Below are 23,481 nucleotides of genomic sequence, written 5' to 3' on the forward strand. Positions count from 1 at the left end.
ACAAGCCAGTTTAAGTACATCTCTAGCTGTGTAAGTGGCCTGCACCCATAAGTCTATAAGGATGCAATCATATGCACGTTTAGACAGAAGAAGGTCCTACAACTCCCAGCATGGCTGGCTGGAATATCCTGGGAGTTATAGAACTTTATTTTGTCTAAATAGGCATAGGACAGTGCTCTATGCTCTAAAGTCTTGTTTATTTTATTAAAAGCATACAATACTTTGAGCCCTCGTTTTTACTGATTAAAAACCATAGAGTCACAGAGTCAAAAATACATGCCCTATGCAGAGCTGTGTACCCACAGTCAGCCTGTCCACAAACATGGACCACCACCACCCTTAATTGAGCCTTTAGAAAGGATATGAGCATCCACACTACCCCCAACATCTTGCCTATAGCTGCAGTATCCACTATTCTTCTGGGAAGACTAACAACATATGGGAAGATAATCCTTCCTGATGCCAGTTGACACATGTGCAGCAACACAAGAGTCACAAGTTTCCATTTAAGCATATCCAGCAAGTAAAGTTCTCATGAAACTCATACCTGTTTCATGAGTGCGAAGGAAGCTATTCAAGTTTCTGGTGAAACTTTCTTCCGCTTACATTTAAAAACACTTGTAAGGATGGCTTATCAAGCCAACTCCACTATTAACAATGTATGTTTTTATTTGGAAAAAAATGTATTTTGAAAGTTGACTTATGTCTGTTAGTACATATCACTCAAGATTTCCCTATTTATTCAGTTTTGGGTCTTAGACATTAACTGTGCATTTTACTAAGCAACACTATAATGAAGCTGTTCTTGAGGCTTTCACAAGTAGTACAACTGACCATATCTAAGTTAGAAACAGAGTTAAATTTAAGGCAACTTGAGGGAGCAACCAATTACATTCAAGCATTTCTGACAGCCTTCCTCTTCAGTACTCTAAAATCTCCCCATACACATAGCATGTTACATTATGCTTCTAGGACACATTGAAGCCATTGCTATGTTACAATGAGTTTATGTGACTATGGCTGCCAACTGACTGCAATATACCAATGGCAATAACTAGAAGTGTGCAAGAGGAGTTTACAATGTTGTTGGCATCCCCTTTCAAGCTTTTTTTTTTGGAAGCAGGTGAAAAAGAGGTGCCCACAAGATTGGATTTTATGCCCCCTCCATAAGCAGAGATCTCCGATCAGAGAGGTGTGCCAGATAGCTATAGCTCTCCTCATATGTCCAGTACAAAGGTACAAGGTCCTAGAAATACTCCTCAGAGGCACTAAGTAATTCCTCAACATTACAAGTCCTTCCCCCTTTTTGTATACATGAGGCCTCAAACACAGAAAGGGGCATTTTCATACCACAGTCACAGCAGATCATTTTCACTCCAAGCTTCAAAGATGCAAGACTTGAAATGGTTATAATAAAGCAGGCAGGAATTTGCTCCCGCAAGTTGTTAGTAAACAGAAGTTATTAGCACTGGAACTCTTCTACCAGCTTGTTTAGGGCAGTTGAATATGGGGCTGTAGATTCGTAACAGGCTCTTTAATAATTCCCAATGTGGCCAATCCCACCCCCCCAATCCAACACACTCTACACAAGTTAAGGAATCATTGTCAGGAACATTGTGAGTCTGGGGTAAGTGCTCATATCCCTTTTTTGGTACCTGGGTTTTGGAAGGACAAAGATGGCTGCTGCCAAGGCCTGTGGGCACAGTGAGGCAAATGAATGTACATACATCTTTATTATCATATTCATGGTAGTAATGTTTAAGAATAGAATTTGCCAAATCTGAAGGGGGGAAAACCCTAGTTACTGTTTGTTTGAAGTGCAACTGACAGGTTATCATTACATTCAAGTGAAGTTGCATTTTTAAATTGAAATGTTTTGTAAACCGCCCAGAGAGCTTCAGCTATAGGGCAGTATATAAATGCAATAAGTAAATATATTTGGCCCTGTGTACCAAGCTTGGCCGGCCAACCCATTTCATTTACTAGCTGAATAATGCACAAAGATCAGAGTTCCTCAACCACCAGCACAAAAGTGTTCTGACTTCTTGAAAGCAAGACAAAAGGTTTCAAAAATGACTTTAAAGTAAATAAACTCATAGCAAATTCAATTCCACATCAATTCAGTTATCAATAGGGAAATAAACAACTTGGGACCAGGATACCCAACAGAGCCCCTTCTCCCTTACCAACCTGCCCGATCACGGAGGTCATTGGAGAGCATGCTGCTGGTGGCTCCACATGGACCTATGGCCTGATTGGAATCCACCAGGAGAAGAGCCTTTAGTGTAGTGGCCCTTTCTCTGTGGAACTCTCTGCCCCTGGAGGTCAGGCAGGCGCCAGCGCTAGGCTGCTTCTGGTGCCTCCTGAAAACTTTTTCAAGAAGCCTTCTTCAACTGACTAGCAGCTGTATTTCTGGTTCCTTTGCTTTTAAATTGAACGGTTTTAATTAGCTTTTTGAATCTTCTTTCTTTTACTGTTTATACCTACATTCACTGCTCTGGAATCTGTGTTAGATAATTGAGTGGTATATAAATACTGTAAATAAATAAATAATACTCATTCACCCAAGAAAACCTCCACTACCTCTGGAATTTTCACCCTGTTCAGGTTTAACTCAGAGCCCTGCAACATACATGCACAATTCAACAGAGTTCACAATACAGCTTCACTAACAGCAACAGCTACTAGAGAGGCTGTAGGAAGATAAAAATTCTGAAAATCCTAAACTAGATGAGAGCACAAAGCAAAAGTAGCTATTGCCTATTAGTGAACTTCCACTAACACTTAGAAGATGTGCATGGGGCATTTTGTGATGATCTCTGGACAGGCATCCTCAAAGAAGAGTTAAAAGTTGCCAAGAGCATATTGTCAATAGCACAAGAGCCCAAACCTCTAGCTGAGGTTTGGAGAGAGTCAAGCAAGAATCCCAATCAGGAATTTGTACAGGAGGGAATACATTATTCCTACATTACTATGCTATTAATGATAATGCAGAAGCACACATAGGGTTGTGAAAGAGAGGTGGGTCACATATTATTATGGAAGAACCAATATCCCACTTATAGGTTACATAATGGCCATAGTAGGCATATTTCTACAATGCAGGTAGCAACAGTCCCAAATCAGTATCAATGGGGAAAGAGAGCACCTTCTCGGGAGGGCTCTGATACAGGGTAGCCCACTCTGTAGATCACAGATGCATGCTGGCCGTGTGCATGGAGGGGAACCACAACAACTAAGCAGCGCAGACATGCAATTCAGGTATAACATATGAACACATCTAGTCCCTTCAGCAATGGCTAGACATGCCTTCATGGGGTGTAATGGGGATAGGGAGAAAGATCTACGAGCCAAACAAGCTTTAGGCTGCAAGGAAATTGTTCCTATGGGCATCGATTGGGCCTGACACGCTGTGTCCTAAAGAACCTTCCTTTTCAGCTGTTACACCTGCCGGCCTGGGGCTCACACGGTGTCGAGCCAGAATGCCTGATCAACTCCAGACTCACTTCTTTGGTATCCTGCCCCCACTCCGCTCCTCCTGGTTCTTCCTTCCTTCACCCCTGCGCCCAGAATCTATTTTCAGGGTCACGGCTCAGCCGCCGGGCACGCCAAAGACCAACAGAGAAATAGCTGCCATGGGCATGTGCAGAGTGCCTCCCCCTACTCGCTAGCCACGAGAGCACCCGCACTCCCACCTCAGGGGTCAAGAGGAGGGGCTTTCCCATTCAGAGGGCATGACTTTCAGGAGCGGTTGGCTCAGCCCGGACACCGCTTATTGCAGGACCCGAGCCGAGCCCTGTCCCGGCCCACCGAGCGGCCCCGAGTTTACAGCTCTGGCCACCGGCCCGCACCTTCTTGGGCGCCTTGGTGAGCGTGGACATGAAGGAGTATTTCTCTGCGTCCTCCATCTCCTTCGCCTGCTTCCGCTCGTCCCCGGCGGCCGCGTCTGGCATCGAAGACATCCTGGAGGGGCAAGACGTTGAGGCCAACGGAGCTGGAGCTGGAGTTGCTAGTGGTGCTGCGACGGCTGCGTCGACCGGGTTCCCCTCGCCGGCTCCACGACCTCCCTCAGCAACCGCCAAGACTGCAGCCGCCGCGCTCCGACAAGGGGCGGGGCCAGGGAAATCACGTGCGACGGCACGCCACACTTGGAGCCGCCCACAAGCCGCTCTGACGCACAGGCCGGGCGCGAGACGCCGCACGTAAAGGTCTGGCGCTGGCGCCACCGCGCAGAATCTCCATAAAGGGACGCCGGCGCCACCTGGCGAAATAGCCCGAAGCGGTCGCAGGCGAAACATTTGTGCGGTTCGTTTACCCTCCTCCTCCACCACCACCAAATCACCCCGGTCTCCAGCGCACCCATGAACGCGGAGAAAGGTTGTGAATCAGTAGGGCTCAGAACGGGTTAACAATGGTTTTGCGGTTACTTTCACTTGGTAGCAGATCATAAGGGGGAAAGAAAAGACTGGCCCCATTCAGAAGACACCTTAAACCGTGGCTTTAACCATAAGCCAGAAAGCCTTATTCACCTTGGTTAAAGCCATGCTTTAAGGTGTCTTCTGAACATGGCCTGGCTTTCTGGCGTAACCACCATGGTTTAAGGTGTCCTCTGAACGGGGCCACTATTGTGATAATTTAAAGACAAACTAATTTATTATGACATAAGTTTTCAAGGACTGTTTTGGCTCATGCCATAATGCATTTGTTAATCTTTGAGTTGCCACAGTTGTCTCTTATTTTTGCTGCAACAGAAGGGCACAGCTACCCCCTATGGAGATGTAGGGCCTGAGTTCCAAAATTTATTTCCAGATCTAGGGTGAATGAAGTAAATAATATAGTTCCTGGGCATGAATAGAGGGCTGCCCAACCACAATTTATGAAGAGCTGCTTCCAGGCAGCTTCCATGAAGTCTTAAACCCCTCTCTTGTTTGCTTTACAATAGAAATTAAATCTCACCGTCTCATATTAAAAACCAGATTACTGTTACCCACAGAGAATGCCATTTATGTTAGGGAGGATGGGAATGGGGAGAGAACAGAGGAAGGAAATGGAAATAGGTGGGGAGTAGAAGATTCTGGCTCCATCGAACTACTATTTAATTTTTGTACGTTTTGGGCAGGTCTGAACGATTTCTCAAGGATCCCGCTCCCACCATTCCATAAGTCTGATTGTGAAAAGAGATTGCTAGAATGGGTCAGATGCTAAACTTTTGTAATGGAGATTAGCTGGGTGGAGGCCTATTCGCCCTCAAAGATGGTTAGAGATAAGATTATTCTGGAATGGGGCTTATCTTTCTCTATCCCCCTTCTTAAGGAATATGCAAACTGAATCTGGGGTGAGGACAAAAGCAAGCTATGTGTGTGTGTGCATGACAGTCAGTGCTGGGAGGCAGAGAGAGAAGATCATAAAAACTTAAGAAGGGCCATGCTAGATCAGCACTCTGTTCACACAGTAGCCAACCAGCCATCGGCCAGGGATGAACAAGCGGGACATAGTGCAACAACACACACACACACACACACACACACACACACATACATGTTCCACAGCAACTGATTTTGGTCTTTGCAGGAAATTCAATGGAATTATGAGTTCCTCTAGACATCTAATGGAAATAGGAGTATGTTGGAGTGTTAATGCTGTGGACCCGCACCACATCCTGTGTACATGTGTAAATACCTACATCTGTAAATAAACTTTATATAACAGAAATGTCATTAGTATGCAGTGACCTCCTTCTAGCAAACTGAATTCTAAGTGTTGGAAGCCCTGAAATTTCCTACTGCTCAGAACTGGAGTGCACTTGCATTACATTATGATGATAATCTTGTGATTATGATTACCCCCTCTATTTCTGATGTTTAGCCATGAGTGTTGATGCTTATGCATCCAAAACAGCACCATCCCCATACAAGAGGGAGGTACCAACAGTCTTCAGAGATTACCAAAAGTGTGTGTGTGTGCGTGTGCGCATGAGAGTTCTTAAAAAGTGGCGGGGGGGGGGAAGAACTACCCCAAAGAGCACAAAGCATGCTCAGTATTTATTTTACTTTTATTATTGCATTTATATCCCACTTTTTTCCCTCCAAGGAACCCAAGGCAGCATACATAATCCTCCTTCTCTCCATTTTATCCTAACAACAACAACCCTGTGAGGTAGGTTGGGCTGAGACTCTGTGACTGGCCCAAAGTCACCCAGTGGGCTTCCATGACCGAGTGGGGACTAGAACCCGGATCTCCCGACTCCCAGTCCAACAAACTAGCCACAGAATTCTGATTGACTGTTGGGGAAACGTGGAATGGGTATCCTGGCTGGCTGGAATGCTAAACTCACTGCAACTTTGCAGGTCTCATTTATTAACTTATAAAGCCCCTAAAATTTATTCAATGATGTATAAAGGAAAAAAGGAATAGGGTGGGAAGAGAAAAACAAGCGAATCCAAGCACTATCTTTAAATGTTTACATAGTTCTTATAATCACTGGCTTGAATAGAAGTAGTTCAGGGAGGAGAGGATGCAAATGGCAGCTGGTTTCTCAGCCAAACGGATGGAGTGAGCCCCATTACGCCACCTGTTCCTTTGCTGCAGTCAGAATGGCTTACACCCTAACTACATTTTTTCTTTTGCTGACACCTCCTCAAACCCTGATTCAGCAACAATACCCAAATGCATATGGGAAATTGTGGCTGGCCAGTCCCCCCTCCCCCCACTTTTGTTATCAGTTTTCAAATCTCCTGGCCAGATTGTAGTCTAACCTGTGGGGGTGGGATGGGGTAAGGGGACAATTAAACATGTGAAAACCCAAAAGTTCCAAAGCAGTGAGGGAGAGGGACTGCATTCACAATTTTAAATATTCTAATGGTAGCAATATATACTTTCCTAGATAGCTCAGTATCTGTTATGAACTTTATTTTAATAGCTTCAGAAAAAATGGTCCAGGCACATGGAAGAAAGAGTGCTGTGCTATTCATCACTTATAACTTGAGGGAATATCCAGTAGGATATTCCCTCAAGAAGGCATGCTGCCCACGGCAGGCACAACCACCATGGATATGCTGTCTGGGAAGTGTAGCGTTTTGCCTGGTATATCTTGCCTGTGATAAGACTTACAGTATATGTAACAACAAGTGAGCGTTTCTTTTTGTATGAAAAACAATGTGCAAGAAGGTCCTGCATTAGAAGATCAAGTCAGGGTGGAGAAAAATGTAAGGGAAGTGCAAAAGGGTAGAGGAGAAGCGTAGGGTGACCATATGGAAAGGAGGACAGGGCTCCTGTATCTTTAATAGTTGCATATAAAAGGGAATTTCAGCAGGTGTCATTTGTATGCCTGCAGCACCTGGTGAAATTTTCGCTTCAACACAACAGTAACTACAGGAGACCTGCCCTCTTTTGTATCTGGTCACTTTAGGCAGGGCTCCTGCAGCTTTAGCTGTTGTGATGAAGAGGGAATTTCACCAGGTGCTGCATGCATACAAAGAACACCTGCTGAAATTCCCTTTTCTATGCAGCTCTTAAAGATACAAGAGCCCTGTTCTCCTTTTCATAGGGTCACGCTAGGGGAAGGGGCATGGAAAAGTGGGACAGTGCAGAGGAAGGGGAAGTATAGGCTATGGCAATTCCAGGAACGGCCTTGTTGTAGAGGACCTTTAAGAAAAGACAAGTGGCTTGACAATAAGGAGATGCTGAAGAGCAAACAGAGGCAGCAGGCCTACAAGGAAGCCAGCTGAGATAGTTGGTTCAGGTGGCTCATCAGCAGGGTAAGAACCTAAGAAGAGCCATGCTGAATCAGAGTAGGGGTGCATCTAGTCCAGGATTCTCTTCCCACAGTGGCCAATCAGCTGCTGATGGGAAATCCACAAGTAGGACATTGCAATAGATAGTACCTTCCCACTCTTGTTCCCCAGCAATCGCTATACAGGCATACCAGCTCTGATGCTGGAGGCAGCATATAGCCATCATGACTAGTAGCCAGGTGAAGTCCATGGGCCAAATCTGAGCCATCAGCCACTGGTGGTTTCGTGGCTGTTGCAGAGTTTTGAAATGCCTTTCCTAAGGCTTAGTTCCCTGCTTTAAGGGTCGCAGAATAGGAGACAGGGAGATCTGGTTCATGGAACACAATCCATTGGGAAGTTTTTCTGTGAACATTATAAGGCTCTTGGGCAGCTGGTGGCTCTGATGTCAGTGGGGCAGTGAATCCACTCCAGGTTTCAGTCAGAACTCTAAAGTAGCCGCTTTAGAGTTCTAACTGAAACCCGGAGCAGATTCACAGCCCCACTGACATCAGAGCCACCAGCCTCCCCTGGTGCAGCTGCCATTCATTTCAGCAAAGGTGGTGCAAAAGACCTTTCTATTGGTTTATGCCCTCTGTTTACTAGGAGAGAGGGTATGTGTCCATTTTACAGTGCACTGCTATGCTTATTTACTGAAAAGTAAGTCACCCTGTTTTCAATGCAGCTTACTCCCAGGCAAGCGTACATATGATTGTGACCTAAAATATCTTGGGTAGCACTGATGGCAGAAGGCACAGAGGTGGCCATGCCAGATAAGTTGATGGTCTTGAGAGGAGAGTTGAGAAAGTAGTCAAATAAAAAAAACGGAACAGTCATAAATCAGAAGTTATTAAGACTGAAAATATATTAAAATCAATAGGGAGGGCGTTTAGTCATGTGGATCATCTTGTGCGTGTTTTGACATGTTAATTTTGATCTTGCTCAGGACTTGTTTCATTTTAAAAATGAATTTATTTTATATTTATTGTATTTTGGCATTTGATTTTTTTTTACCTGATGTTCTGTAACAAATTGGGTTTTTCTTTCTTTTATATGTTGTCTTTCAGTAAGGTGATGTTTATTGTGAGCTACTTTGGAGTACAGTTTACTGCAGAAAAGTGCCATGAAAATATATTAAAATTGAATAAAATACATTTCAGTTTCCCCGACATTCCATCTCTGACCTTAAGGTGGCAATATTGCACCTCTCTCCAGAGCATCTATGCTATTCGCTACCAAGGACATTGTGGTAACAAACTAAAGAGAGGAAGAATATGGATTTTTTTAAAAAAAAAATTGCTGGCAGTTGGATTGATTCCACCACTCTGACTTGGGGAATGCCTCCCTACAACTTCAGATATGAAGGGCAGGAGGTTAACATAAAACTTCTCCTCCACTCCCCTACAGCCAGAGACCTCTTGAGACCTCATGAGAAATCTGGGGTTCTGAGTCATGGCCACGTCACTGTGGCAACCAGTGGGGGCTGGTGGCTCCAATATCAATGGGGTGGTGAATCCAGTCTGGTTTCAGTCAGAACTCTAAAGGAGCTATCCAAGGTGCAAACTAATTCTGACTGGTTCTCACTGAAACCTGGAGCAGATTCACAGTCCCACTGAGATTGACGCCACCAGCCTCCACTACTTTCTCCCACTCCTGTTGCCTGGGGTGTCATATCTGGGGAATGGAATACCAGATAGCTTGCTAAATTTTTAATGATTTTTAATGGTCCTAATAAAGGTGAATATGGCTGTCACTCTTATCAAATTTTGATTTGTTAACTGCTGGGGTGACCACTTATTTATGGCCAAAAAAGAAGAATGCATTGCCCCCCAAAAAGGAGATCAAAGAGGGCAGGAAACTGCCTAAAATGACATATGCTAATGAACATGTAGTGATACACATTTAGAATTACTTAATAGAATTTAAACAGGAATACAGTACATCTCTCCAAAGTGGGAAAGATGGTGATGTGTGTGCCAGCCTGCTGTCCAGGTATAGCTGTGGATGGACAATGTTTAAAGGCCCTGCTCTGCCTTCTCATGGTTGCCTTTAAACAGAACTTGAACAGGACCATCCTTCAAATACAGGACACCTGCAAATAGAGGACTGGCCACCCCATAGTCAGAAATCTCTACATATAGTCTCACACAGCCTCAAGCAACTATTTATGCTCCTGAGGTTGTAAACAATGGTGTTTGCATTAGTTTCAGTTAAACAGGCTGGATTTTATGTTCATCATCAAGTCATATAATTGTAGATTGTCTACATCTTTCTGTCTTTGGGAAGGGTCAATCGTTTTAACCTTTTCAGTTACCTTTCATGACCAACTTGACTGGAGGGTAAGTGAAACTCTGGCTCTTTAAGGGAATGCGAAGAATTTCTTTATCTGCACTTCCCATGAAACTATCTGAGAAGCCTGTTGGAGAAATAAGTAGTAAGAGAAGGAAAGAAGGTGGGTGACATGGTATGGATTCAGAGATTGCAGTGTAGGAGGAGACACTCAAGATGGGCTGTGAGGTTGAATTCAGGGGTGTTTCTAGGCACTTAACAGATTTGGGATGGGACTCCAGCCCATAGGATACAAATCTGCACAAAAATTGCATTTATATGTATATATTACGAGAATTTTATTACATTTCACAAAAGACAAAGCCAGCCAATTCGTTTTCCATCCAAATAATTCCAAATAAAAGTATTTATTGGATTCATTTGCAACACTCCCACCCCAGATCATCCCAAATCGGTGTCTCTTCTTCAGTTGCAATTAATTTGTAATGGTTATGTGTATATATGTGGGAGTGAGTGTGTGCACAAAAAAGAGTGTCTGGTAGGTCATGGGCCCTTACATACACACATCCTAAAAATGGTAACTTTTTGTCAGGAATTTCAAGGTTTGACAGCACTAATTACAGGGCAAATCATGGGGTCACCCCCCAGTTAATTTTGAAATTCCCACCCAGATCCTGCACCAAAATTTAATCAATTGCCCCATTCAACAATCCTCATCAACTACATACATTAAATTCAAAATAAAATAAAGTGATGTAGGACTCTATTGAGGGAGGCCAAAACGTTGGATGGCTGATGAAAGGAGTGAGGGCTGAACAGTGGGGCTGAGGAGACAAGGGAAAGGGGGCAAAAGGGGGAGGATGGAGCTAGGATTAGGCAGAGGAGGAGACGGGGGGGGGGCCTGGCAAGAGAAAGGGGAAGAAGAGGCAGGTGGGGGTGGGCGGGGGAAAGATGCCTCTCTCCCTTACACAGCTCTGCAGTTTCTGGGATTGTCTCTCTTTCTGGAGAAACCTGGGACTTTGCCCCCACTTACTAGACACAGCTATATACACTGGGCTTTTCTACACAAGGGTGTTAATCCGCTGTATCTACTTTCAGTTTCATGGCAGAATTGCCATGCGCTACACGAGGAGCTTTTCTGCTGCATAATGTCTAGGTGGCACTGTGGTGTAATGGAATAGTGCAATTGCCCAAGAGGAAATCATTTTCTTTCACCAATCAGAAATAGTATCCCATTTCCCCTGCTCTAAAAAAAGAAAAGAAAGGAAGAAAAAACTCACAAAAAGTGCTGTTTGCAAACAGAAGCAAAACTGGAGAGTCACGTTGTCTAAAGAACTCATAAATGAGTGAAGAATGACAAGCACACAACAAATACTTCATGCGAAAAAGCTCATAACCATGGCAGAATAGGAAGCCCTGCATAGCACCACAGGGCAGAGACACACAAAGAGGAGCCCAACACACACACACACCTACCAGAATACCTGGATAAGGACCTCCTGCCCAGTTTATTTAACCTTTTCTGAGGGTAATAAACATACTCCCTCTCTTCCTCCCGGACGCTCATCTCTCTGGTGGGAGATTCAGGACAAATAAAAGGAAGTACTTCTTCACACAGTGCATAATTAAATTATGGGATTCACTATCACAAGATGTAGTGATGACCACCAATTTGGATGGCTTTAAAAGGGGGTTGGATAAATTCCTGGAAGAGAAGGATATCAATGGCTACTAGCCCTGATGGTTATGTGCTACCTCCAGTATCCGAGGCAGCTAGTCTGTGTGCACCAATTGCTGGGGAACATGGGTGAGAAGGTGCTGTTGCACCATGTCCAGATTTGTTGGTCCCTGGTTGACAGCTGGTTGGCCTCTGTGTGAACACAGTGCTGGACTAGATGGACCCTCGGTCTGATCCAGCATGACATATCTTATGTTCTCTGTTTCCCCCTGGCCTCCTCTCTCTCTCCCTTTTCCTTCTGAAGAAAATCAGCCACACACAATTAGGCTTAGGGAAAAAAGCTTCTATTGGCATCAGTGGAAGGTTTTCCTCCCTCATGTTTAATTGCTAGCTGAGGAAGGTGACTTTGTAGAATCCTGGTGCACAGAGCATGGAGGATTTACCCCTACCGTCCTCAGATGTGACCAATGCCCTGCACTGGCAATTCAATCTAGGGAGGAAATCTTCATTGGCACCAATGGAAGATTTTTCTCTCAGCTTAATTGCCATGCAAGCGGGTGATTTTTGGAAGGGCAGTGCAGCAAGAGGGGAGTGAAGGGTTAACCCTTCCCTCTCCAGGTGTGGCTCCTCCCCCCACTGGCATGGCAGTGAAGCTTTTTAAAACAAAACAAAACAAACCCTTCCATTGGCACTGTTAGAAACTCAGGTCAGTATTTCTCAGGCCTAGCAATGGCCATGGTTCCATTCATGTGTGGGAACAAGTTACTGATGCTTCTACAAAGAGGTCTAAAGAGCAGTGAGCTGTTTTCCTCCCTGCCGCCACCACAAACAACAATCAAGCCTCATCATCTCAGCTGATAGCACTTTGTCATTTAGTTTAACAGGACGCTCAATATTGATTTCCTTTAATACACAAATAACTAGGTGTAAAAGCCACAAAGATTCTGTGGAGGAAGCCGCAGAACTGTGTTCTTGGAAATGCCGTCATAGCAACTCCGAATCGGCTATAATCTTTATCATGGGACTGCTGTCATGAAATGCAAAAATCAGAAAAGACTGCAAGTCAAGCTTTCTTCTGAGATGTTTGCAAGACCTTCTGAACTGCTTAGGGAGATTTCACTATGGAAATAGCCAGTGGCTTTAATTTATTTATTTTATTGAATGTATACTATAGGACATCCTTCAGTGCAAGACTTCCGGGGCACTATGCAAGAAAAACAATACAATGCAACACCATATAAGATCAATCCAAATCACAGAATCAGCAGCTAAGAACTGGTAAAATCAGTATGTTAATTAAATTCAGTAATCCATTAAAACACACACTCAGCTATAAAACATTTTTTTAAAAAAAATATTATTTTCTTTTTATTGTGAATATCAACAAAACAGAACAGAAAATACATCATGAAAATGAAAGGGGGAAAACCATATATTGCATATATAGGATTATCATAATTTCCATCATATGTACTGTTCCCTGGAAAGCGTGGAGAGATATACAAAGTTTTCAAGAAAAGCAGACCAGATATCCCTGTATCTATCCACTTGCAAGTTGTGTCTGTATAACACCTGTTCAAAAGTTGATAATGTTATTAGGTCCTCGATCCATTGCATTATGGGAGGTGTGAATTTGTCCTTCCAATGTGATAGTATCAGTCTTTTGGCTGTCATAAGGGCTCTGAAGAGCCATCTGCACTGACCATGTGTTAACTTCCAAGAAGCCGGTAGGTAATTTAGGAGGACATGCATATTACAGATTGTTTCAGTACAACGTTCATCCTTATTATAAGCTCCTCCCCAAAAGGGGCAACTATGGGGCATTGCCAAAACATATGAGTTAAAGAAGCATTAGATGCATTACATCTCCAGCAATTGTGCAAGTTGGACAAACCCTTATTGAAAAGGCGTTGTGGAGTCCAATAAACCTGAAACAGATTTTTTTTTGCTGAATAAGATGTAACCTGAGATCCATAGAAGCTTCAGAAACAGCTATAAGACATGTTGGAATCCCCATGCAAATAAAAAAAGGGGTTGCCAGGCACCAAAGAAACATCAAGGGGGTGCTAGATGAGCTTCTCTGAAGTGGGCATGCTATATAAATCAGAAGAGACATGCTGGACCATATTAAAGGCCTGTAATCCAGCATCTGTTTCCCACAGCAGCCAACCGTATGGCTATAGGAAGCTCACGAGCAAGACATGAGTGCAATAGCACCCTCCCGCTCATGTTCTCCAGCATGCTGCCTACAATACTGGTAATATTGTAGCCAGTGTGGTGTAGTGGCTAAAGTGTTGGACTGGGAGTTGGGAGATCTGGGTTCTAGTCCTCACCCAGCCATGGAAACCCACTGGGTGACTTTAGGCCAGTCACAGACTCTCAGCCCAACCTACCTCACAGAGTTGTTGTGAGGATAAAATGGAGAGGAGGATTATGTACACCGCCTTGGGTTCCTTGGAGGAAAAAAGGTGGGATATAAATGCAATAATAAATAAATAAATAATATTGGGGGTAATCTACAGCCATCATGACTAGTAGCCATTGATAGTCCTCTCCTTCATGAATTTGTCTCTTAAAGCCATTCAAGTTGGTGGCCATCAGTACATCTTGTAGTAATGAATTCTATAGTTTAACCAGGCAATATGTGAAGAAGGGCTTTCTTTTATCTGTCCTGAATCTCCCACCATTCATTCAATGACCCATGGTTCAAGTATTATGAGAAAAGTACAAAAATGACCCAGCCCTCTCCCTGGTCATTATTCTCCTAACTTGAAATGGTGGTGGAACCCGAGAAAGGCCTCTGATAACGAAACAAGTGTAGAGGCATGCTCACGGGGTAGAAAATGGTCCTTCAAATAACCAGGTTCCAAGCCTGGTTTATTTATTTGAAGTATTTGTATGCCGCTCCTTAACCAAAAATCCTCCCAGAGCAGCTTACTTATAATCAGTTAAACAAGACATTCTCCCTGCCCTGCAGGCTTACAATCTAAAAAGGTATGATACACAAGGAAAAAGGAATGGGGAATAAATGGGGTGGTGGTGGTGTTAATTCTTAGTGGGGCTACTGGTGGAATGGTTCTGCTCCCCTTCTCATCTCCCTCATCTCAGCCTGCTGCAATGGCTGGTGGTGGTGACAGTTGATAGAGGAGGAGCCCTCATGGGGGATCATTATAAGTAGCAACCTGCACTTTGAACTGTGCTAGGGCAGTTGCTTAAACACTGGCAAGATATGTTCCCTATAGCTGGTCCCAGTTAGCAGTGCAGCAGTTGTGTTTTATACTAACAGAAGTGTCTGAGAAGTATTCAAAGACAGCCCCACATGCAACACACTGCAGGAAGTTACCAGAACCTGGACAACTGTGGCCTACCTAACTCCATACAGGAAGGATCGCTCAACTAGGGTGACCATATGGAAAGGAGGACAGGGCTCCTGCATCTTTAACGGTTGTATAGAAAAGGGAATTTCAGCAGGTGTCATTTGTATACATGTGGCATCTAGTGAAATGCCCTCTTCATCACAGCAGTTAAAGCTGCAGGAGCCCTGCCTAGCGTGAGCAAATACAAAGGAGAGCAGAGCTCCTGCATCTTTAACTGTTGTGATGAAGAGGAAATACCAGGTGCTGAAACTACGCCTGCTGAAATTCCTTTTCTAGACAACTATTAAAGATATAGGATCCCTGTCCTCTTTTTCATATGGTCACCCTAGAACTGGTGAAAGGTGCTGCATGCCATGGATGCCACATGGGTCTCCAATGACAGTGCTGGATCTATGCCCAGACTGCAAGCCTGACCAACCTATCCAGAACACTGATGGTGCTATATAAATAAATAATAATAAAAAATAATAATAATAATATATGGAGCAACAACACTTCCAGTCAGATGAACTACCTGTCAACAGAACCTGTCATAACAGGACTGAATTTCCATTTACCTCATCCACTCCAGTATTGACTCCAGACATTGGTCCAACACCTCCACCGACGGAAGTAGTGGTGAGGAAACAGGGGAGGGTTAACTTTTTAACTGAGAGACAAGTTAAGTCTTTCTTTTTTGCTTCCCACAGCACTAACTCCTACATATCAGTTCCAATCATTCTTTTTGTGGTTGTGTTGGATGTAATCAACGACGACGCTCTACTGATGTGAGAAAAACAGTTCTTGCCACTACACCACACTGATCTGGCCATCTTCGGTAAAGACTTTTGTCTTTAAGCAAGTTATCCTCTGGCTTTTGACAAATGAAACTGTGTCAAATGCAACATCACAAAAAGAAAAAACATTCAGATAAAGTCAAAATGCTCAATAGTTGCTTGAATGGTTGTAGTAATAAGGTCGCAGCTGTCTTAACATAAATATCAATATTCTGCTATCTGCAAAACGGAAAGTTCATTTTTCTTTGAAATGCCACCAAGTATCTGTCATCCTGTATTTCAAACCAAATTTGTTATTAGTCAAAATGCATATGTATTATCTTGGGTGACATTATGAAAAAGAGGACAGGGCTCCTGTATTTTGAACAGTTGTATAGAGAAGGGAATTTCAGCAGGTGTCATTTGTATGCATGCAGCACCTGGTGAAATTCCCTCTTCATCATAGTTATAGCTGCAGGAGCCCTGCCCTCTTTTGTATATGGACACTCTAGTGTAGCTATTATAGAACTTTAAGAATCAGTGCCTGAGTTTGATTGTTTTCTTCCTTCCCCCAACCCTATTTCTTTTTGTGTCATGTCTATTATATTGTAAGCCTGCAAGTAGAGATTGCCTTGTGTTTTAATCATTGTACAGTACCTAGAAAGTTTCAGGTGCTTTATAAATTAAGCAACAACTGCTGTTATAACTGTCTTGTGGCTCATCTGGTAAGGATATATGGATGTAGAGAAAAACAATTTCAGTGTGCTTCCAGCTTGATAGCAATGTGATTTTTACACAAAGGGGGCAACAGCTAATGGCACAATCTTATCAATTATTGTAACTTCCAAAATATCCATTTGTGGGCTTTTAAAATGGAAATGTTGAAACCACTTCCAGCTTACCAGAGTGTGGCAATGCTGCTTCAGATATAAAACAGAAGCCATGTTTTCTAAGACTTGGAATCTGTGTGCAGAAAGTCATTTGCCAGCCACCACAACAAAGACCTTATTGTTTCCTGTTCTAAACACACGGCATGATCCTGAGTGGCACGTGTTCTATTAACTACTTATTAACAATCCAATGGAAGCAGGCATTTGTGGGCCATAAATCCTTCCTCTACCATAGCAAGTCAAAACCTACAGGTGTGACCATGCTTCTCTTGAAGGCTGTAGCAAAATTACAGTTGATGATTTTAGTGGAAATTTGGGCTGGAGTCTTATGTGGTGTAGGCATAGCCTCAGGAAAGTAAACAGAGCTTACACTAGCTCAGGGGATCCCAACCATTTGGGGCACATTTGGAATTTTGAGGAAGTACAATGAGCACTCTCACAAAATGGCTCTCCTGGGGGCTTGCTCATTCACAAAATGTTTGCCATCGTGGGTATCAGGAATCACAGAACATCCATTTCACAGAAGGCAAAATGGTGAGGCTAAAGGAAAAACAACTTGCCCAAGAACCTAAATACAAGGCAGAGGTGGGGTCAAAGTTCCATAACTCAAAACCACCTTTTTGAAACTCCAGGAGGGGAGAGGCATTTTTAAAAATAAAGATTATGCTGGAGGCCAACACTTCACTTTTCAGCATGCCAGTCTCCCAGTAAATAAATAAATAAATAAATAAGAGGGGCAGGGAGCCAGCTAAGCATCAGCACACATCTAAGAATTGTTAAGTACCAGAGTTGCTCAAACACTGTTACCATGGCTTGGAAAACAGTTGCCCATAATTCAGTGGAAACGGCACAACAGCATCACATTCTCATTTGAAATCATTACTACCTTATTTGCGTGGGGTAATCCACAAGCACCATATAATACAAATGCTACAGCAACTGAAAAAATAATCAAAGGTAGGGCAGGAGTGCCTGTGTAAGGCAAACTGTGTGAATGTGAGGGCCTTTTCAGAGGATCAACTCTTTTTAAATTTTATTTGAGTGTTAGGGTCAATCTTGTACCCAAAGTACCATGCCCCATCACCATGTAATGGATGGAGAATAGTGTTGATACTGTGTAAAGGGGGCATAAAGCAAATAAACAGCAGTTGCTTGGGAACATAGGTGGGAGCGTGCTGTTGCATTTGTGTCCAGCTTGTGGGTCCCTGGTTGACAGCTCTATAATGCTGGACTAGATAGACCCTTGGTCTGGTCCAGCATGGCTCTTCTTATGTTCTTAAGGGATGTTTCTGCTACTCAAACAAAGTCAGAACACCGTGGAGAGAAAGGACAGAGAACTTTCAAAGGATGAAAATTCATTTTTAAAATTCAAAATGGTGGGCCAGTGCCAGGGAGGTAGAGGAAACTGTTGGAGGTTGTATGTTTTTAAAGGTTTGAGTCATTTGTCTCTTTTCCAGTGAGGCACTATTGTTGAGGTGCACAATCTAAACATGTACAAAATTAATAAAAAAACAACATTTTTTTTTTAAAAAATGGTTACTAATTGCTCAAAAGGACCCCAACCAGGTAGAAATTCAAATTTAACAACACACAGCAACTACTTTAGGTTGATGCAGCCATCAAAATAAAGAGTGTTTTAACTTTTTAGTGTTGTTTTATTCAAACTACCATGGAGCTATAACTCTATAGGAATGAACATTCAGGGATCATGACAGACCCATCAAACAAAATAAGGCAAACCTTGAAACATGTTTTATGTTAGTTTTAAACACTCGAGTGTTTAAGGGCCAAACTAGAGGTGAAGGCAAGTTCAGTTTAAACTTCTCTCCCAGACTGCACTCGGAGAAACCCTTGCTTTGTGTTGACCCAAGACCCTGATGAAGCTGACGGAACTAATGGTATCAGCTTCTTTCTGAAGCTGATATATAGGTGGAGAATAAATACACATTTAACTGAATGAATTTACAGACTGCATTTGATTTAAAAATAAAATAAAAAGACAAACTGCCCCCCTGGGGCAAGGGGGTGTGGGACCTCAGAAACTACTGAATCAGCATTCAATCTCCTGGCGGCTATGTCTTCAAATGAATTTGCAAAGCTGAGGAAAAGCCAGGCTGAAGCTGTGGGAGGGAAACACACACACACTCGTCCTGTTATATACATTGGTGGACAATCTTAGTCATAGTATATTCATAATCAATTTAGTTGTATACCATATTTTCCACAATACATTGTATTGAAAGCAGTTGACAAAAACAAACAAATATATTAACCATAATTATTATACATTACAATACAATATTAATTCAATTATAGTTTTTCTAATAAAACTAACAGCAATATAAATAAGCACAAGACAAACTAGTAGGTCAGTTAACAATATCCAGTACTGATAATATCGACATTATACTCACATTGAAACAATCACTGAGTTCATGTTAAGAGACTTAACAATATGATACCTCTCACTTACACCAACTCACAAGGAAAAGAAGAAGAAAAAGAAAAAAGGGCAACTACTCCCTGCAAGGCTAACTTCATTTTAGGGCTCCATCACACCAGCATTTTATCGCACTCTCATTCTGCCTGGTTTGCTATTTTGAAACATGATTCTCACATGATGTCGTGCCTGTCCTGCAGTCACTTCGGCTCTTCCCACCCACCGCCCCATTTTCCATCTTTTTCTAGGGTGGGGAAGGTGCGATTTATTTTCCCCACAAGAAATAAAAGCGCCCTTACGCCCTGTGTATTGCTGTCCTTGCACTATATTGCTTTTGTTGGGGGCGGTCCTCCTGATAAAAGAGGAGGGCGAGGCAGTTCTCCTCCAGCTTGCTGAGTCTGTCAGTCAAACAAATGGACTTGTGCTGAGCCAGTCAAATGGACTTTTGCTGCTCCAACCCCACCTTAATTGCCCACAGAAACGGCACCCAGCCGATTAAACACTGAATCGGTAAAACTCTAGACAACAAAACCAGAACCGGGGGGGGGGGGGAAAGGTACCGGGGGGGGGGGGGAAGGTACCCATGACCATCACCCAAAAAGAACCAATGAGCTGGAGGGGGAAGGAGAAGGGGTGGGGCAGGCGCAATATTGGGAGAGCAAACAAGTGAAAAGAGAGTTCACCAGTAAAGTGGTGATCATGAAAGGGACCAGCGCTTGCCACGCTAATGAAACAGAGGTCAAAATCACAGGTGCATACCAGGGGAAAAAAGTAGGCACGATGGGGCTCAAAGCCACGATGAGGATCTGCCCTTTAGACTGAATCATATGATAGTCAGCAGCCCACAAAGGAAATGGAGAACAGCTTCCTAACCAGAAATCCATCACTCTCTCCCTGAGTAGTTTGAAGCAGAAGCAGAGACCATAGCAACCTTCCCAAACTGGGCCAAGTAAAGAATAAGAGAAAGGAAATCATGCTAAATCCAGCCCTAGGCAGGTCCAGATGCTTGTTCAGAGCCACTCCAGAACACAGTAGGAGGGAGCATAAATAAAGACACAGTGCAAAAAGACTTTTCAGTACTTTTGAAAAAAGATGCAATTGTGAAATGCAAGCAGAATGCAAAATAAGGGTGCCTTTAAATCATGGAACCAGTTACCTAGGGAGGTTGTGGGCTCTCCCACACTAGAAGCATTCAAGAGGCAGCTGGACAGCCATCTGTCAGGTAAGCTTTGAGGTGGATTCCTGCATTGAGCAAGGGGTTGGACTCGATGGCCTTATAGGCCCCTTCCAACTCTACTATTCTATGATTCTATCTCTACACCTTGTGTCAAATCATTATGAATGTGGATTGTGCCCCAACAGTTATCAGAGCTCTTCAATTCCACTATAAAGCAGCAATGTAGTTCTAGCTGGATTACCGAAAAACCTGTCATACGGTTGCACAGAAAAGGTTCATTTCTCCACAGCAAGTGCATTAAAACAGTCACAGCAACAAAGCCATTCCCCTCATCCCAACAAGTAATACGTGAAGGGGGGCTAGCTGCTAATTAAAGATTGCATATCTACAACACTTTGTTAGAGCAGCAATAAAAGGAGGTTAGAAGTTTTGCCAGAGCTGTCTCTCATTACGTCATATCTCAAGAGCCTCAGATATGGCTGTTGTCGTTAGTTTCCATTCTGTATGGAAAAGCTACATTAACTGACACCATTATAGGCCTCAAGTGGTGCAGCACCCACTGAGCGCTTCTGAATGGTGGGCTCCTAGTGCTACCAGTCAGAAGGCAGCAGGCAGCTATTCTCGCTCCTCATACTTAGGCCGCAATCCTGTGAGGATACTCAGCAGCCTCCGAAGTTGGAGGCTATCGAGTATCCAATCCAGAGCAGCTGGAAGAGGTGATCTTTATTGAGCTTCATTATTGCTAGGTGGGCGATTTTGCCTGTTTGGCAGCGGCCCTTTGGAGTGGGAGAGAAGGAGGCTGGGGTGGCCAAAGGAAAAGTCATATGGCTGCAGCCCCAGTCTACTCTGCCCTCCCCATCCTGAGAACACCCCCTTTTCTCATTTCCACAGTCCGTTTCCGAGGGCGGAGGTGTAGCCAGAACCGATCTGGCTACAAGGGGTGGGGTGAGCATGGTTTCTTGGCTATGATTGAAAGATGGCCCCCAGAAAATTCTGTGAATGCAGCAGGGCAATGGTGCAATAAAAGCCTCATCTGGAAGTAGCCTGAAGCTTCGGTTACTTCCACACTAGGCCCTCTTTCTGGAACTACTATCTTTTAGTCACTTATGTTCTACCGAGAATCCAAATGATGCCATTGTCATATCATTGCCATTCAGTGTCGTTTGTGTCATCCGGTTTTCCAGACCCCAATTATTGTTGTTGTTTTGCAATGAAACACAATTGCAACACCAGCCTGTCCACTCAGGACATGTAAATATAAAACATGATTGATGCATTTCAGGACTCCTGTGATGTTAATTAAAACTTATGCCCAGTGGGAAAAGTGAATAGGGAGACATTTTTCTCCCTCTCTCATAACACTAGACCCGGTGTCATCCCATGAAGCTGATTGGTGGGAGATTCATGACAGATAAAAGGAAGCTCTTCTTCACACAGGGCATAGTTAAACTATGGAATTTGTTACTACAAGGTGTTGTGATGGCCACCAATTTGGATGGCTTAAAAGGAGATTGAATGAATTCCTGTAGGAGAAGGCTATCAGTTTCTACTAATCCTGACGGCTCTATGCTTCCTCCAGTATCAGAAGCCGTATGTCTATGTACACCAGTTGCTAAGGAACATGGGTGGGAACGTGCTGTTGCACTCACATCCTGCTTGTGGGTATCCCATGGCAGCTGGATGGCCACTAGGTGAAAAGAAGGGCAGCAGTCTAATTCAGGGGGTGTCTATACGAGGTCGCATTGGCGCCTCGAGCCCCCACTATCCTGTATTTGCACTCCTGCCAGTTGCCTCAGGAGCTGCGGCCACTGCACCCGTGTACGGCCCCACCTGTGCCACCATGCCTGTGCACTGCTGTGAAATTGCGTATCACTGCATGGGTGCACAGGGCGCCCCCCCCAGTCTTTTTTTTTTTAACCTTTAGGCATTTCACTAGCGTGGTGTCCTTCTGCCCATGCTGGAGAAGCCCAGAGGCGTTCCAGCGGCCATTCAGCTTGCTGGCCCACCCTCTCCTTCCCCCTCTTCACTGTCTGGCAATGGCGACCAATCAGGGGTCGCCATTGGCTGGACACGCCTCCGAAGCAACCCTGGAGCAATGCAACATATGGCAGATGCTGTCGTCACCTCGCTGAAAGAGGAAAAAGTCAGGGTAAGTCTCCAACTTTTTACATTCAGAGCTTCAGGGGAAAGCCTTGGATTGGCTCCTCAATGGCTGCTGCATCATACTGTATAAATGACCTGCCGCCACTGTGAATCCATCCTGGGGCTTTCCCCTCTTAAAGACACACACCCGGTTATAATTTGTATGTGAAATGTGCCCCTCTTGCATTTTTCAAGAAACCTCAACAAAGGTACACTAATAGGAAGACAGTGAGCTACTTGTGTGCTTGCTCCACTCTCACTCCCTCTGGCACCAGCTATACTTCTGTTGTACATTGATAAGATTTTTTTTCTTGCAAAATATAAACATATGCACAATAAGCTGGCATGGACTTTTAAATAAACATTTGTGAATGAGTCCTGGGCCACATCTACACCTTGTGTCACATTGATACGATCCCGTCATGGTGACGCCACATCCCTTGTGTGTATTTATACCTTGTGGCACACATAATAACACCAGTTGCGGTATTTTGGAAGATGTGGAATAAAAGGTAAGATGTGGAATACTCTAGAAAAGCAGTATATGGAATATGTAATGTGCCCCAGCAGTTATCAGTGTACTGCGATGCCGATAAAAGGCAGTTGTGTAGATCTAGCCCTGGGGGGAAATGGTAACACTTCAAAACTTTGGATAACCTTTCCCAGCTGTTTGCTGTGTTTTACAATCACAGTGTACTCATATGCTTGCTTAGGATTCTTTTTAAATCAAATATTGCCAAGTCTTCAGATTCTTTTTAAATAGTATTATGAGTAAAAGGGATATGCAATTGTCTTTAGAACACCATCATCTTTTAAAGCCAGTTCTGCTTTCTGCTCAGGTCGACTTTGGACTTGAGTTTGAGTCTCACCATTCGCTTGACTATCTTAGCCTCCCTATTAGGAAAAGAAAAATGATAGGCAGTATCCAGAGGGACATGGGCACTAAGGTAAGTCACACTGCACT

At 43.7% G+C, this 23,481-nt stretch overlaps 1 protein-coding gene across 2 annotated transcripts in view; it reads right to left on the bottom strand.

The window, feature by feature from the left end:
- The window catches only part of AHCYL1 (adenosylhomocysteinase like 1), a 66,704-nt gene extending 62,589 nt beyond the window's left edge, over positions 1-4,115 (bottom strand). For both annotated transcript variants that reach the window (XM_063140461.1, XM_063140469.1), the window contains exon 1: positions 3,852-4,115. In XM_063140461.1, coding sequence (XP_062996531.1) covers positions 3,852-3,962 — 111 coding nt within the window. In that variant the 5' untranslated portion in view covers positions 3,963-4,115. The remainder of the gene's footprint in view (positions 1-3,851) is intronic.
- Positions 4,116-23,481: the final 19,366 nt, after the last annotated feature.

This window comes from Elgaria multicarinata, chromosome 1 (genome assembly GCF_023053635.1).
Source record: "Elgaria multicarinata webbii isolate HBS135686 ecotype San Diego chromosome 1, rElgMul1.1.pri, whole genome shotgun sequence".
Lineage (NCBI taxonomy): Eukaryota > Metazoa > Chordata > Lepidosauria > Squamata > Anguidae > Elgaria > Elgaria multicarinata.